At 45.0% G+C, this 16899-nt stretch overlaps 1 protein-coding gene across 1 annotated transcript in view; it reads right to left on the reverse strand.

The window, feature by feature from the left end:
• The window catches only part of LOC126095631 (A disintegrin and metalloproteinase with thrombospondin motifs 7-like), a gene marked incomplete at its 5' end in the record, with an annotated part of 619647 nt that overhangs the window by 8011 nt on the left and 594737 nt on the right, over positions 1 to 16899 (reverse strand). The window contains one exon of the mRNA XM_049910395.1: positions 9082 to 9210. Coding sequence (XP_049766352.1) covers positions 9082 to 9210 — 129 coding nt within the window. The remainder of the gene's footprint in view (positions 1 to 9081; positions 9211 to 16899) is intronic.

Here is a 16899-nt window from a genome sequence, read left to right on the forward strand (position 1 = left end):
CTGGGACAATGACCTCATCAAGGAAGGTAGCTGAGATTGCTGTTGTTGGGGACATCACTTCACGACAGATGGACGTCGAAGTAGGTACCAACAGGTAACTGAAACACTTGTAAAATTTGAGGAGGAGGCCATGGGTCCAGTGCACTAATTGATGGCTTCCACTTTGATAGTGCCTAGGACTAGGTATGTGGTCACGTCAGCCTAAAGTTCTTGAAACATGTCCTCTGGCACGGTGCTTACAGTGATGGAGCCTGGTAGGGTGCTGAAAGCATGAGGTATTTTTATGGTTCTTAGCTCGTAGATGATGACAGGGTCACACACGAGGAATGTCATGGAGTTGATCAGTAGGCCCTTGTGTGGCGTTGAAGTTCTCACCAATGACCAGATCATCCAAGGGAAACTAAAAAATTGGTGTTATCTGATCAGCAAAAAAGTTGTGTCGTTCACAATGTCAACTGGATCCAGTCGATGCATATACATTTAGGATGCAGAGGCTCAACAGTGTGAGGGCCATGCCTCTAGCATTAGGCAGGTACACTACATCTTCAGTGGGGAGCCCTGTACAGAGGAGGATGGCCGATCCACTACCATTGTCAGAGGCATGGGAGATGTGGGCCGTGTAGCCAGTGGGAGTGCAAAAAGCAGTGACGATCACATCTTGTAGAAGAGCAGAGTCGGTACCAGCAGTGTAAATTATGTCTCTGAACACTGCCAGTTTATGTGGAGCCAGAATGGTGGTCAGATTCATTGTCATGATGCTCCCCCTATTGGTACAAAGAGTCTTGCAGAGATGTCTGGCTGACATGCAACATCTGGTGCAGCCACTCTGACCGCAATCACTGGGTTTAAGCTGGGTTGGGCGCCACTATGGGGCACTCCCCTACGGGTGGACCAGCATCCCAATCTGCTCCATCATTGACATTGTCAGCCATGGAGATCAAAATCAGTGATAGGCGACTGTCGCGGTCATCGAGGGCTAGGAGTGGTGACGCTGCCACAGTGGGATCCGGGGACCACAGTCCATGGATCCGCCATTATCGGGAAGTATCACAGATGGAACATCGGGAGCAGCCACGGTCGTCAGGCGCTCAAAGGGAGATAACTATCTGGTATCTGGTCCACTTCTTCATGCTATAGTAAGGAGTGTCATTGGGGGGTCTTCCGCTTCGCTTCTTCCGTTTTCAGGGCGACTGCTACTTTCGAAGGTGCTGTTACACGTCAGAATGTGCCGTCATCATCAAACATCGTGCCTATCTGAAGGCAACCAGAGATAGGGATCACACTCAGTTCGATGTCCATCGTGGTGGTCGGGCCATTCATCGAGCTCTGTAGAGTTGTAGGTTTTGTTGCCATCAGAAGAGATGGTGCCAATGAGATCTCGTGCACTCTGCCTTTCCTGAAGGGGAGTGCTGGCAGGAGAACAGGCACATCCTAAAGTGACACGTATGGGTTACACCCAGACGAGCTGTAGGTGTCTGATAAAGAAGCGACTGCATCACCGGTCGGGATCTGGAGCAAACGGTGATGGAGACAATTGGACCTAACAAGGCCCTTTTCTCCACATCTTGCACATGTCTGTGGTTGGCCACCAACGTGGTATTGGCTCGCACACTACCTGTCAACAGATGCGATGGTATGTGTTTGGACAGTTTGATCTTAATATGTTGGGCACCATTTAACATGTGCTATGTCGTGTATGTGTGCCATTTTCCCGTGATGTGTCCCACAACATTGCTGTATGGTCGGAAGGCTTCAACGACCACGTCTTGGGGCACCTCTAAAGGGAGCTCAGACACCCGAACTGTTCGAAGACCGAAACCAGAGCGGTCTACCGTCACCTCCCCAATACTCCTGCCAGAATGTTTGAATCTTAGCCCAGAGGCTTATTGTCGAACTACGTCAGCGCATGCATCCTGCGCCGATATTTTAATATAGACGATGGGTTCAGGCATAGCTCTTCGCGAATGAATTGTTCGATTTCATAAGCCCGTGGTCGTGAAAGTTCGGTTTGGAAAGTGACTTCAAATGTCGTTCAGTAGTAAGAGAGCGCCATGGGACACAACCTTGATGGACGCTACACAACACACGTAGCGGAGCACTTCCCGGCGCACAGCAGGTCTGCAGGCGACCACGGCCGAAATCCGACTGTATCTCGTCCATGGAGGCGGGTTTAACAGCTCGTTGTCAAATAGTTCACATGTGTGTGAATTCCTAAGGGACCAAACTGCTGAGGTCATCGATCCCGTGACTTACACACTACTTAAACTAACTTAAGCTATGCTAAGAACAACACACACACCCATGCCCGAGGGAAGACTCGAACCTCCGACGGGAGGGGCTGCGCAGTCCGTGACATGGCGCCTCAAACCGCGTGGCCACTCCCCTCGGCGTCAGATTGTTAATCAAGCCAATCTGTTACGTTGTGTCGAAGAATTGATTCAGTTTTGTACTGTATTTTCAGTTGAACTGTGATTAGGTTGTAAGTTCATCGCGGTTGTTTTATGAAATGAATTAGGTTTCGTCCTTTTACCATAAATAAATTTACAAATTCAATTTTGAATTAAACCGGATGGTACTAAGTCGATCATATTCCAGACACTTCAAGCCTTTCCACCATTTGAGCGATGTAACGCGTAAAGTTGTCCATTGGCGTACTTCTAAATGTACTCCTTTTCAAGTTGAATATCCATGGTCACAATCGTTAATAGATACAATGATCACTCAAAAATAAGTTTTCTTCTCATTTTTATTTTGTTTACACATTTCCCGTAGCTTTTCGCAAATTCTCAAAACGATTACAAAATAATTTATCGAAATTTGGACAGGACAACGCCTCTCGGGTCAGCTAGTACATAATAGAGTACTGTCCTAATTTCTCGCGTCACGCTTTAGCTGTCTGTGAACCTCGATCACGACACTGATTCTCCCTGCGGGGATGAAAAACGCCCCGGCACATACACTGGTCAACCAAAAGACAATGAAAAAACTGCTTAATTGTGTGTAGATCCACCGTTGGAACGAATCGCTGCAGCAATTCTGCGCCAATTTGCAATAATTTTTTGGAACATGTCCTGTGTTCGAACATTACGAATTACACCGAATTAAACGACTTATTGAAAATATCGTTCTTTTGGAACACAACTTGCTCTTTACTCTCACGAAGTAATGAGTGCTTGCAACAGGAGATGTCAAAGTGATTCCATATTTCTTGATTCAAATTGCTTCCCTATGGAGTATCATCTCACTTGTGCAATTGGATTCATGATTTTCTGTCAGAAAGATAATAGTTCGTAGCAATCGACGGTAAGTAATCGAGTAAAACACAAATAATATATGGCGTGTTACCAGCCATCTGCTATTACTGATCTATTCATACGATTTAGGAGACAATGTGAGCTGTCCACTTAGATCGTTTGCAGATAATGCAAAGACGTCAAGGGATCAAAACCAATTGCAAAATGGGTTAGACAAGAAATGTGTATGGTGCGAAAGTGGCAATTGACTGTAAATGAGGAAAAGTGTGGAGTCATGAATATGAGTACTGAAAGCAATCCGTTAAATTTCGGGTACACGATACATCACATAAATCTAAAGACTGTGAATTCAACTAAATCACGAGTAACTTAAAGTGGTTCGATCACACAGATACACTACTGGCCATTAAAATTGCTACACCACCAAGATGACGTGCTACAGACGCGAAATTTAACCGACAGGAAGAAGATGCTATGATATGCAAATGATTAGCTTTTCAGAGCACTCACACAAGGTTGGCGCCGGTGCCGACACCTACAACGTGCTGACATGAGGAAAGTTTCCAACCGATTTCTCATACACAAACAGCAGTTGACCGGCGTTGCCTGGCGAAACGTTGTTGTGATGCCTCGTGTAAGGAGGAGAAATGCGTACCATCACGTTTCCGACTTTGAAAAAGGTCGGATTGTAGCCTATCGCGATTGCGGTTTATCGTATCGCGACATTGCTGCTCGTGTTGGTCGAGATCCAATGACCGTTAGCAGAATATGGAATCGGTGGGTTCAGGAAAGTAATACGGAACGCCGTGCTGGATCCCAACGGCCTCGTATCACTAGCAGTTGAGATGACAGGCATCTTATCCGCATGGCTGTAACGGATCGTGCAGCGACGTCTCGATCCCTGAGTCAACAAATAGTGGCGTTTGCAAGACAACAACCATCTGCACGAACAGTTCGACGACGTTTGCAGCAGCATGGACTATCAGCTCGGATACCATGGCTGCGGTTACCCTTGACACTGCATCACAGACAGGAGCACCAGCGATGGTGTACTCAACGACGAACCTGGGTGCACGAATGGCAAAAAGTAATTTTTTCGGATGAATCCAGGTTCTGTTTACAGCATCATGATGGTCGCATCTGTGTTTGGCGACATCGCGGTGAACGCACACTGGAAGCGTGTATTCGTCATCGCCATACTCGCGTATCACCCGGCGTGATGGTATGGAGTACCATAGGTTACACGTCTCGGTCACCTCTTGTTCGCACTGACGGCACTTTGAACAGTGGACGTTACATATCAGATGTGTTACGACCCGTGGCTCTACCCTTCATCCGATCCCTGCTAAGCCCTACATTTAAGCAAGATAATGCACGATCGCATGTTGCAGGTCCTGTACGGGCCTTTCTGGATACAGAAAATATTCGACTGCTGCCCTGGCCAGCACATTCTCCAGATGTCTCACCAATTGAAAACGTCTGGTCAATGGTGGCCGAGCAACTGGCTCGTCACAATACGCCAGTCACTACTCTTGATGAACTGTGGTATCGTGTTGAAGCTGCAAGGGCAGCTGTACCTGTACACGCCATCCAAGCTCTGTTTGACTCAATACCCAGGCGTATCAAGGCCATTATTACGGCCAGAGGTGGTTGTTCTGGGTACTGATTTCTCAGGATCTATGCACCTAAATTGCGTGAAAATATAATTACATGTCAGTTCTAGTGTAATATATTTGTCCAGTGAATACCCGTTTATTATCTGCATTTATTCTTGGTGTAGCAATTTTAATGGCCAGTAACGTATTTTGAATGCCAATGGGTTTCTTACCCGCTATTTGGCATGGTAATGTGTTGTGTTTTCACTGTGTCCACATTTTTGTCCACATCCTGCATGTGTCTGCGATAATGGTCATGTACTCTAGAGCTATCATTGTGCCTTGGATTCCTACCACAGGTCCTAGGGAAGCCCAGTGAACGTCCCGCTTAGCTTAATACTGTTCCCATCGGCCTGAGGAAAGTGACTTCACCAGGACAGTTAACTGACATAAATCCTATTGAAGTGTTATGGGCTGAACTTGACAGGGAGGTCAGATAAGCGATGTCACATAATCTTCAAGACATATGGGATAATTTTCAAAGGCGGCGGGCTGCAAACATCTGTAAAAACACGACAAAATCTTATCTCTCGAACACGAAGAGTTTGTGTAGGTTACTGTCATGGCAAAATCACAGTCTTTAGTTCTCCACATTTCTCTTTTCTGCCGACATACCCTCTGCACAATTTAGATGTATGTCTGGTACGATTGTCCTGCTGCGGCACAAAACCACGACCAATAAGTATCTTGCCAGAAACAACTGCATCTTTGATCGGTGTCCTCAGATATCCTTTCTTCTTTAATGCATGTGTGTCCGAAGAAACATTGCATCGTACTTCTTTACAATACAGGTACTGCAATTTCTTCTTATTATTATTACCTAAAGGTAGGAATTCTGAAGCACGAGGTTTGCCAAACCCTCTGTGCACAAGAACGCTATAGCAATACGTAAAAAATCACACGTGAAATCACACGTAGAAAGTCACACTAGTCGGTTTGGATCTCTGTAGTCAGATTAGATCTGGTCGTCTCACTCTCCACCACTGACATTAAGTCATGGTAGTGAAGTGGTACGTACAGTACGTGCTAGCCAATTATCTAGAATCGGCACAATAAGATGGACTGACGTCGAGACGCGGCAGAATAGGAGAAAGGAGTTATCGGTTTTTGGACGTGACCGCGCGCACTCTGAGTGCCAATCAGTACCTCGCAAACGACCATTGCTGTTGAAATGTTCAAATGTGTGTGAATTCCTAAGGGACCAATCTGTTGAGGTCATCGGTCCATAGACTTACACACTACTTAAAGTAACTTAAACTAACTTATGCTAATAACAACACACATCCATGCCCGATGGAGGACTCGAACATCCGGCGGGACGGACCACACAATCCGTGCATGGCGCCTACGACCGTGCGGCCACTCCGCGCTGCCGGCCTTGTTCACACCGGTGCAAGCTGCACGTCTTTGTTGGTCCAAATATACGGTTACTATAGTGATCGTTGATTCTTCACGCGTTGGAGCTGGTTTCTTCCAATCAGAGCGATCAACGTGAGGCCATTACCGTTCGCCGTTGGCAAACTGCCTCAACAACTGGACAGTTCGATTCCCATTCAGTATCCGGTTTTTGTTTCTTCATGTTTTTAGATTACAAATCCTGAATCTGGTCCTTTTATTTCGTACTTGATTACAAGTGATAACGACACCAACACACACACACACACACACAAACACAAACGTTTCATTCACAGCACTAACCACACACCACTGGATTCTTCCGCAAAAGACGCAATTCAGAGTCAGATATAAAGTTAACATAGGCTAATCACAGAGATAGGCTTACATTAGATAATATTCGTACGACATTGCAAGAAGTTGAAGTTTTGAAGGCTGCAATTCATCTTTGCGACTGGGTCATTAGATTCATAAATATAACAGCTTTACGTGGGGCAATATTGCAGTGTAGCAGTGCAGTGCAGTGGTTAGCTAATAAACTTCATATGTAGAAAGTCGTAGGTTTCAATATCGTCAAACAGAGCGAATGTTTTTATTTCTAAACCTAATAAAATGACTATATTACTTTTATTCAATTTACTGGCTTAAATGTATTTTTTTATTTCTAATACTTTTCCGTGTCATTTTCATCATCGTATTGCGTTTTATATTTGGGCTTATTGTTCTTCCTCTCATTATTTTTTCGTTCGTTTGGGATCTGCCTCTGTCGCCTATAATCTGTAACCAAGAGCCAACCACGACTGTTCATCGGTTCGTAACGCAGCAGCTCGTGTAGCCAGTGTGAGAATAGGTCCAGGTAACCAACGATAGCGAGAAATTAGAGTTCGCTTTTAGCGCTGAAACTGAAAATTTTTCTGTCTTCAGTTTGCTCTTAGAGGTTATCTTTCATCCTTGTGAACAAATCGACCGTGATTTTAGCTCTACCACAGATTGTTGATTGCCGTTTTCACGAATACATTGCACATCACTAGGTTATGGTTACGTGAGGACATGAGCTTAAATTCTGGGCTACAAAATGCGTCGTCTGCTGCAGTTCATTCATTGACCACTTAAAATCCAATGTTGAGAAAGGATCTCGCGTTCCCGTCAAAACTCGCAGCGGCCACTACCAACATCGCTCCGCGTTACACATTAATAGTATTTGTGAAGCGACCCTCCGTGTTTGTGTGACGCCTACAACCGCTCGTAGCCGGCAGCCGATGTGGCAACACTGCAGTGGCAAGTGACAGACGTCAACTGCCAAGTAAGTGTAATCGTACTATAGCCATTAACCTATTGGGGGGATTAGTGTTGTCTGACATGTCGTGATTTTACCTCTTCTGAAATGATGCAAGGTGTCCAGTACGCTGATGGCCCAACAAGGCCATGGACCTTCCAAGATGACAACAGCTGTGTTCACAGGGAAATTTGCTTACCTTCTCGGTTTGTGAACATTCAGGAACCTAATAGCATATCGACTGCTCCTATAAATCACCAGCTGTTAACCCCATAGAAAATATCTTTGTCCATTTGGAACAGCAGGTGAAAATTTGCAATCAACAAATCCGCAATGAAGAAACTCTACGGGATCTAATCATCAATAAATAGTTTCAGCTGGATGTGACATACAGAGTGGTTGTAATTAAGCTTTCGCTACTTGAACCATTGTAGACAGAAAACTATTTACCGTATGGGTACCCAACTTCATGGAATGTTGTTCAGATTGTGCGCAGCTGGAGTTGTGTTGTTAGTAGTGCTGGTGCCATAACCTACGTTAGGGATCGATACTGGTCCGGTGATGCATGGTTGAAACACAAGCATCATGGTGCATTACAGTTGCAGGCAGTCAACATCAGTCTGGATTAGTTGAGCCGGACTTTACTCGTAAAGTTTGGGAATTGCTCCTGGGAGAGGCCGAGAACCAATTGCACCACAGATCGTTGAAGACGTTACTGCTGCTACGGCTGAGAATGCTGGAAGCAATGAGCAGTCTTGAAGAGTGCACGAGCTGTCTCACTAGAGCTGAACCTTCTATGGCCCACCGTTCGAAAGGTGCAACGAGCAATAACGAAACGGTTTCCAAACAAACTTCACATGCAGGTGGTTGTCAGATTGAGCAACGTTTGTAACCTGGAACGTAAATGTGGTAGGCAATTAACAAATGTTGCCCTCTGATGTGGAAATTAAAATGTGTTTCTTTCGATGGTTCGTTCGTTATTTTTCTTCCGTATGTCCTTACAAACGTTTTCACAAACTTTCGTTGTTCTAGGATCATTCGTTTCGTATGGAGGTGCCCTCAAATAGTAAAAGTTTAATAACAACCGCCCTGTACTTGATGAAACTTACGGATCTCTGCCGAGCCGAACTGAGGGCATTATTAAGGTCAGAGGCAGTGTTTCACTGTACTAGTATGTCTGCTGCCGGTAAGGTTTTTTCTTGTCCACTATACACCACAAAGTGGTTTGCAGGGGACCTTCATGGATGTAAACGAGCTTCCACAGCAATAAACAAATCGGCAGAGTGTTGTACAATAGAAGGGCTGTCACCGAGATGTAATTAATACATTTCAACGGGGTATCTCTATCATTATATTCACTATAAACCTTTTAGCTCTGTGCGACCGCGACGGTGCCGAGGAGACGCACTATTCAGCGACATAAATACAGAAAAACGCCACAATGTGATGCCAGGCCATCAAACTTGAAGGCCATACATGGTAGGAAAAAGGATGAAGGTACCTCTATGAGCAGAATGTGTCCTGGAGGAACGCGGTCCTGCACCACAGGAGCCTGGGCGGCGGTGGTGCTTTCGGAGGTGATCGCTGGCCGTTTCGTCGTCTTGTGCTTCAGTCTTCTGGCGCGGTTCTTCTGCGAAAATAAGAACACAGTCTGGCGAATTTCTTCCAAAACAAGTACACTACTGGCCATTAAAATTGCTACACCAAGAAGAAATGAAGATCACAAACGGGTATTCATTGGACAAATATACTATATTAGAACTGACTTGTGTTTACATTTTCTCGCAAGTTGGGTGGATAGATCATGAGAAATCAGTACCCAGAACAACCACCTCTGGCCGTAATAACGGCCTTGATACGCCTGGGCATTGAGTCAAACATACCTTGGATGGCGTGTACAGGTACAGCTGCCCATCCAGCTTCAACACGATACCACAGTTCATCAAGAGTAGTGACTGGCGTATTGTGACGAGCCAGTTGCTTGGCCACCATTGACCAGACGTTTCCAAATGGTCAGAGATGTGGACAATGTGCTGGCCAGTGCAACAATCGAACATTTTCTGTATCCAGAAAGGCCCGTACAGGACCTGCAACATGCGGTAGTGCATTTTCCTGCTGAAATGTAGGGTTTCGCAGGGATCGAATGAAGGGTAGAGCCACGGGTCGTAACACATCTGAAATGTAGCGTCCACTGTTCAAAGTGCCGCCAATGCGAACAAGAGGTGACCGAGACGTGTAACCAATGGCACCCCCTACCAACACACCGGGTGATACGCCTGTATGGCGATGAAGAATACACGCTTCCAATCTGCGTTCACCGCGATGTCGCCAAACATGGATGCGACCATCATGATGCTGTAAACAGAACCTGGATTCATCCGAAAAAATGACGTTTTGCCATTCGTGCAGCCAGGTTCGTCGTTGAGTACACCATCGCTGGCGCTCCTGTCTGTGATGCAGCGTCAAGGGTAACCGCAGCCATGGTATCCGAGCTGATAGTCCATGCTGCTGCAAACGTCGTCGAACTGTTCGTGCAGATGGTTGTTGTCTTGCAAACGCCGCCATCTGCTGACTCAGGGATCGAGACGTGGCTGCACGGTCCGTTACAGCCATGCGGATAAGATGCTTGTCATCTAGACTGCTAGTGATACGAGGCCGTTGGGATCCAGCACGGCGTTCCGTATTACCCTCCTGAACCCACCGATTCCATATTCTGCTAACAGTCATTGGATCTCGACCAACGCGAGCAGAAATGTCGCGATACGATAAACCGTAATCACGATAGGCTATAATCCGACCTTTATCAAAGTCGGAAACGTGATGGTACGCATTTCTCCTCCTTACACGAGGCATCACAACAACGTTTCACCAGACAACGCCGGTGAACTGCTGTTTGTATATGAGAAATCGGTTGGAAACTTTCATCATGTCAGCACGTTGTAGGTGTCGGCACCGGCGCCAACCTTGTGTGAGTGTTCTGAAAAGCTAATCATTTGCATATCACAGCATCTTCTTCTTGTCGGTTAATTTTTACGTCTGTAGCACGTCATCTTCGTGGTGTAGGAATTTTTATGGCCAGTGGTGTAATATTGACACAGCTAACGTATATGGTTTCCTTTAAAGTAGAAGGGATATTGATGTCTTAGTGCGATTATCTTTTGTTAATGGGGAATAGGTGATTTTGATGGTAGCCTGTTTTGCACCAAGTGTCGCCTCGCGTGGAGCGGGCAATGCTGGCAGAGTGCCCCTTAGACGCACTGGGAGGAAATGCCAGTGGAGGTGATGCAGCGTCATCTGCGGTTAGTGACGAACAAAAGAGCTTGCCGGCTGAATGCGCTGCAGGCTGGCATACGAAGAGACCCTCGCACTTGTTTCTTCATTTGTACTACAGTGCTACGGTTAACCAAAATACTCTCCTACAAAGTAGTATTTTTCATGAAAAATTGGGTACACACGATTACTTGACTTTCCATAAACATTTCACCATAAATTTTACAAGAAGGCATTAAAAAGAAGTGTGAATTGCAACTAAAATTGAAATGAGATCTTATTCGTTTATGGATCGATAGTATCTGTAGTTACTGCAGAAATATATTATAAGACAAAAGAAAAAAAGGAAAAAAAGAACGACGCACCACAAAGGAATTATGACAATGGGGCGGTAATCGGTAGATGCGATGTGCATGTACAGACAAATAAATGATTAAAATTTCAGAAAAATTGGAAGATTTATTCAAGAGAAAGAGTTTCACAGACTGAGCAAGTCAATAACGCTTTGGTCTACTTGTGGCTCTTATCAAGCAGCTATTCAGCTTGACATTGATTGATTCAGTTGTTGGAAGTCTTCTTGAGAGATATCGTGCCAAATCCTATCCAACAGGAACGTTAGATCGTAAAAATCCCGAGCTGGTTGCAGAACCTGGCCCATAATGCTCCAAAGGTTCTCGATTGGAGAGAGATCCGGCGACCTTTTTGGCCGAGGAAGGGTTTGACAAGCACAAAGGCAAGCAAAAGAAACTCTCGCCGTGTGTAGGAGGGCATTATCTTGCTGAAATATAAGCCAATGGCTTGCCATGAAGTGCAACAAAACGGGGCGTAGAATTTCATCGATGTACAGCTGTGCCGTAAGGGCGCCGCGGATTACGACCAGAAGGGTCTTGCTATGAAATGAAATGCCACTCCCGGTTGTCGGGCCCTATGGCAGGCGACTGTCAGGCGGGTATCTCCCTGCTAACTTATAGGTCTCCAGATACGTCTTCGCTGGTTATTGGGGCTCAGTTCGAAGCGGGACTCATCACTGAAGACAATGCCACTCCAGTAAATGAGTTTCCAGGCCGAATGTGCTCGACACCGTTGCGGACGGACTTCTTGTTGTACAGAGGTCAATGGTATTAGGTAAAAGGGTCGTCAGCTAAGCATCCTTTCTGTAAGTCGCCCATTAGAGGTCCTTTTGGTCACTGAAGCAGCTGTTACACGGTGGTAATGATGAATCCGGTGCTCTTTACGTTGACCGCTTCCTTCTTGGCGCTGTGTTCGCCTGTGGTTCACCCATACCTGCCAACATTGTCGAACTGTGGCATCGCACCTATTCAAATGTCGAGAGATTCCCCGATAATCCAGTCGGCTTCTTTGAGCCGAACTACATATCTTCTATCAAATGCTGACTTCTGCATTACTGTTCACACGAAGCATCAGCGGAGACCACGGAATGAAATTCGCAAAGTCTTTATGCCCTCGTATAAGAAGTCGCCCTCATTCTGCAAGGGCCTTGAAAAAAGTCAGACGAGCGAACATAGGTTCAGGGCACTTTCTTGCCCTCGGCTTGGGAAACTGCCCCTAGACGGCGCAAGAATCACCAATGATCAACGGCATGAGGATGCAGAAGGCAATCGTAACCACTGCTCTGAAGACACGTAATATGTATCCACAGGACATGTGGCCTGTAACTGAAAGAATGTCTTGATGATCACTCCAGAGGTAAAAGATTCCGGACTAGTCTCCCGTTCGGATCTCCGGGAGACGACTACCAAGGAGGAGATGACCATGACAGAAAGATTGAAAAACCAACGAAAGAATAACGTTCTATGAGTAGGGGCATTGAATGTCAGAAGTTTGAACGTGATACAGTTGCCAGAAAATCTTAAAAGGAAAATGTAAAGGCTCAATGTAGATACAGTGGGTGTCAGTGAAGTGAAATTGAAAGAAGAGAAGGATTTCTGGTTAGATAAGTATAGGATAATATCAAGAGTAGCAGAAAATGTATAACGGGAGTAGGATTCGTTATGATTAGGAAGGTATGGCAGAGAGTGATTTACTACAAACAGTTCAGTGATAGGGTTGTTCTCATGAGAATCGACAGCAATCCGACACTGACAACGCTAGATACAGGCCGACGTTGCAAGCCGAAGATGGAAATGAGCGTTTGGCGTCATAGGCCGGGAGGCCCCTCGCGGGGCAGGTCCGGCCGCCTTGGCGCAGGTCTTATTACATTCGGCGCCACATTGGGCGACCTGCACGCCGGATGGGGATGAAATGATGATGAACACAACACAACACCCAGTCCCTGAGCGGAGAAAATCTCCGACCCAGCCGGGAATCGAACCCGGGCCCGGAGGACGGCAATCCGTCACGCTGACCACTCAGCTACTGGGGCGGACAAGCCGAAGATGAAGAGATAGAGAAAGTATATGAGGACACTGAACGGGTAATTCATACTTAAAGGGAGATGAAAATCAAATAGCCATGAGGGACTGGAATGCAGTTGAAGGAAAAGAAAGGGTTACGAGAATATATGGGCTTGGTACTAGGAATGACAGTGTAGAACGACTAATTGAGTTCTGGAATAAATTCCAGCTAGCGAATACAGTGAATACTGTGTTCAGGAATCACGAGAGGAGGCGATATACCCTGAAAAGGCCAGGAGATATGTAAAGATTTCAGTCAGATTATACCATGGTCAGGCAGAGATTCCGATATCAGGTAGTGGATTTCCAGGCGTATCCAGGAGCAGATATAGACTTAGATCACAATTTAGTATTGTTGAAAAGAAGGCTGAAGTTTGAGAGATTAGTCGGGAAGAATCAATGCGCAAACAAGTGGGATGCAAATGTGCTAAGGAATGAAGGACGTGCTTGAAGTTCTCTGAGGTTATAGATACTGCGGTAAGGAATAGCTCTGTAGCCAGTTCGGTTGAAGAGTAATGGACATCTCTAAAGAAGGCAATCACAGAAGTTGGGAAGAAAATCAGAAGTACAAAGAAGGTAACTGCGAAGAGGCCATGGCTAATGGAAGAAATATTTCAGTTGAAGGACGAAAGAAGGAAGTACACAAATGGTCCGGGAAATTCAGCAATACAGAAATGCAAATCACTTAGGAGTGAAATGAATAGGAAATGTAGGGAAGCTAATGGGAAATGGCTGCATCAAAAGTGTGAAGAGATCGAAAAAGAAATTATTGCCGAATGGACTGACTCAGCATGTAGGAAAGTCAAAACAGCATTCGGTGAAATTAAAAGTAAGGGTGGTAACATTAAGAGTGCAATGGGAATTCCACTGTTAAATGTAGAGAAGAGAGCGGATAGATGGAAACAGTACACTGAAGGTCTCTATGAGAGCGAAGTCTTGTCTCATGACGTGATAGAAGAAGAAACTGGAGTCGATGTAGAAGAGATAGGGAATCCAATATTAGAATCAGAATTTAGAAAAGTTTTGGAAGACATAAAATCGAATAAGGCCACAAGGATAGACGACATTCCATCAGAAATTCTAAAATCAATGGGAGAGGTGGTGCTTATTGATGTTGGTGTCTAGAATGTATGAGACTGGCGATATACCACCTGACTTTCGGATAAAACGTCAGCCACACAGTTACGAGGATTGCAAGAGCCGACTAGTGCGAGAGTTATCGCACAATCAGCTTAACAACTCATGCATCCAAGTTGCGTCTAAGGATATTCTACGGAAGAATGAAAAGAAAATTGTAGATGTGTTACATCATTATGAGTTTTGCTTTAGGGAAGGGAAAGGCACCAGAGACGTAGTTCTGACGTTGCGGTTGATAACAGAAGCAAGACTAAAGAAAAATCAAGATAACATTAATAGGTTTTGTCGACCTGGAAAAAGCGTTCACAATGTCAAATGGTGCAAGATGTTCGAAATTCTGAGAAAAATATCGGTAAGCTATAGTGAAAGACGGGTAATGTACAAAATATACAAGAAGTAAGAGGGAATAACAAGAGTGGAGGACCATGATCAAAGTGCTCGGATTAAAAAGGGTGTAAGACAGGGATGTAGTCGTTCGCCACTGCTGTTCAAACTATACATCGAAGAAGCAATGACGGAAATAAAAGTTCAAGAGAGGAATTAAAATTCGGGGTGAAAGGATATCAGTGATAATATTTGTGAACGACAAAGCTGTTCTCGGTGAAAGCGAAGAAGAATTGCAGTATCTGCTGGATGGAATGAACATCCTAACGCGAAAGACGAAAGTAATGAGAAGTAGCAGAAATGAGAAACTTAACATCAGGATTGGTGATCTGGAAGTAGATGAAGTCAAGGAATTCTGCTACCTAGGCGGCAAAAGATCTCATGACTGGCGGAGCAGTGAGGGCATAAAAAGCAGACTAACACTTGCGAAAAGGACATTCCATGCCAAGAGAAGTCTGCTGGTATCAAACATAGGCCTTAATTTAAGGAAGAAGTTTCTGAGAATGTACGTGCGGAGCGCAACATTGTATAGTACTGATACATGGACTGTGGGAATATCGGAACAGAAGAGAATCGAAGCATTTGAGATGTGGTGCTACAGAAGAATGTTGAAAATTAAATGGACTGATAAGGTATTGAGTGAGGAGGTTCTCCGCAGAATCAGAGAGGAAAGAAATTTGTGGAAAATACTGACAAGGAGAAGGTACAGGATAATCTGTTAAGAGATCACGGAATAATTTCCATGGTACTAGAGGGAACTGTAGAGGGCAAAATGGAGAGGAAAACAGAGATTGGAATATATCCAGCAAATAATTGAGGACGTAGTTTTCAGGTCCTATTCTGAGACGAAGAGGCTGGAGCAGGAGAGTAACTCGTGGCGACCTGCATCAAACCAGTCTGAAAACTGAAGACGCAAAACAAAAAAAAGATAATCGACATGTCCCCTGTTTACTGACCTTGCTAGCTGCGCGGTGAAATTACGCTCCAGCGTCACACATTCATCCATCGACCTCCAAAGTTTACAATTTGTGACGAATTTGCATTACTCCTTCGAGATGCGTCGCTTTTTTGTGTTATAGTGAGTGTGATTTGCTGATTCAGACACAATTCTTGAGAGCACTGAAATTAATTTCTTCGTTCTCATTAGTGTTTCATTTTGTTTGGTGGCTTGAAATAAACACTTCTTATTCGTTTTACACCGTTTGACAAAAAAAAGTGAATCGCCCCGACGGGGAGGAAAAAACGAACTATGCGATGTTATTTCGATGATTACAAAATAGAGGCGAATTTACAAAGAACTTGGCAAGCTGCGCACACAGTATGGCCTTGCAGCTTTGCATCCCCTCTAGCCTGGATGCATGCACGAGTCGGTTGGGAAGAGTGTCATGAAGGCGTTGTACCCACTCCTGAGACAATCTGAGCCACAAGGGAGACCCATACCCTTAGGAACTAGTGCTTGATATCCCGAATACTGTCAATGGGTAACATCAGATGTGCCCTAAAGAAATGTGATAGGGCCATTGCTATTTTCTATATACATAAATGATCTGGCAGACAGGCAGGGCAGCAATCTGCGTTTGTTCGCTGATGATGCTGTTGTGTACAGCAAGATGTAGAAGCTAAGTGACTGAAGGTTGATACAGGATGACCTTTACAAAATTTCTAGTTGGTATGATGAATGGCAGCTGGCTCTAAATGCGGAAAAATATAAGTTAATGCGGATGAGTAGGAAACAGAAACCCGTAATGTTCGGATACAGCGTTAGTAGTGTCCTGCTTGACACAATCACGTCGTTTAAGTATCTAGGAGTAAAGTTGCGAAGCGATATGAAATGGACTAGCATGTGAAGGTTGTGGTAGGGAATGCGAATGGTCGACTTCGGTTTATTGGGAAGATTTTGGGAGGCTGTGGTTCTTCTGTAAATGATACCGCGTATAGGAAGCTAGAGGACCTATTCTTGAGTACTGCTCGAGTGTTTGGAATGGCAACGGGTAGGTCTGAAAGAAGACATCGAAGCAATTCAGAGGCGAGCTTCTAGATTTGTTACCGGTAGGTACGATCATTATTTAAGTTTTACGGAGATGCTTCGGGAGCTCAAGAGAACCGGCATTTGA

Source organism: Schistocerca cancellata, chromosome 8 (assembly GCF_023864275.1).
Source record: "Schistocerca cancellata isolate TAMUIC-IGC-003103 chromosome 8, iqSchCanc2.1, whole genome shotgun sequence".
Classification (NCBI taxonomy): domain Eukaryota; kingdom Metazoa; phylum Arthropoda; class Insecta; order Orthoptera; family Acrididae; genus Schistocerca; species Schistocerca cancellata.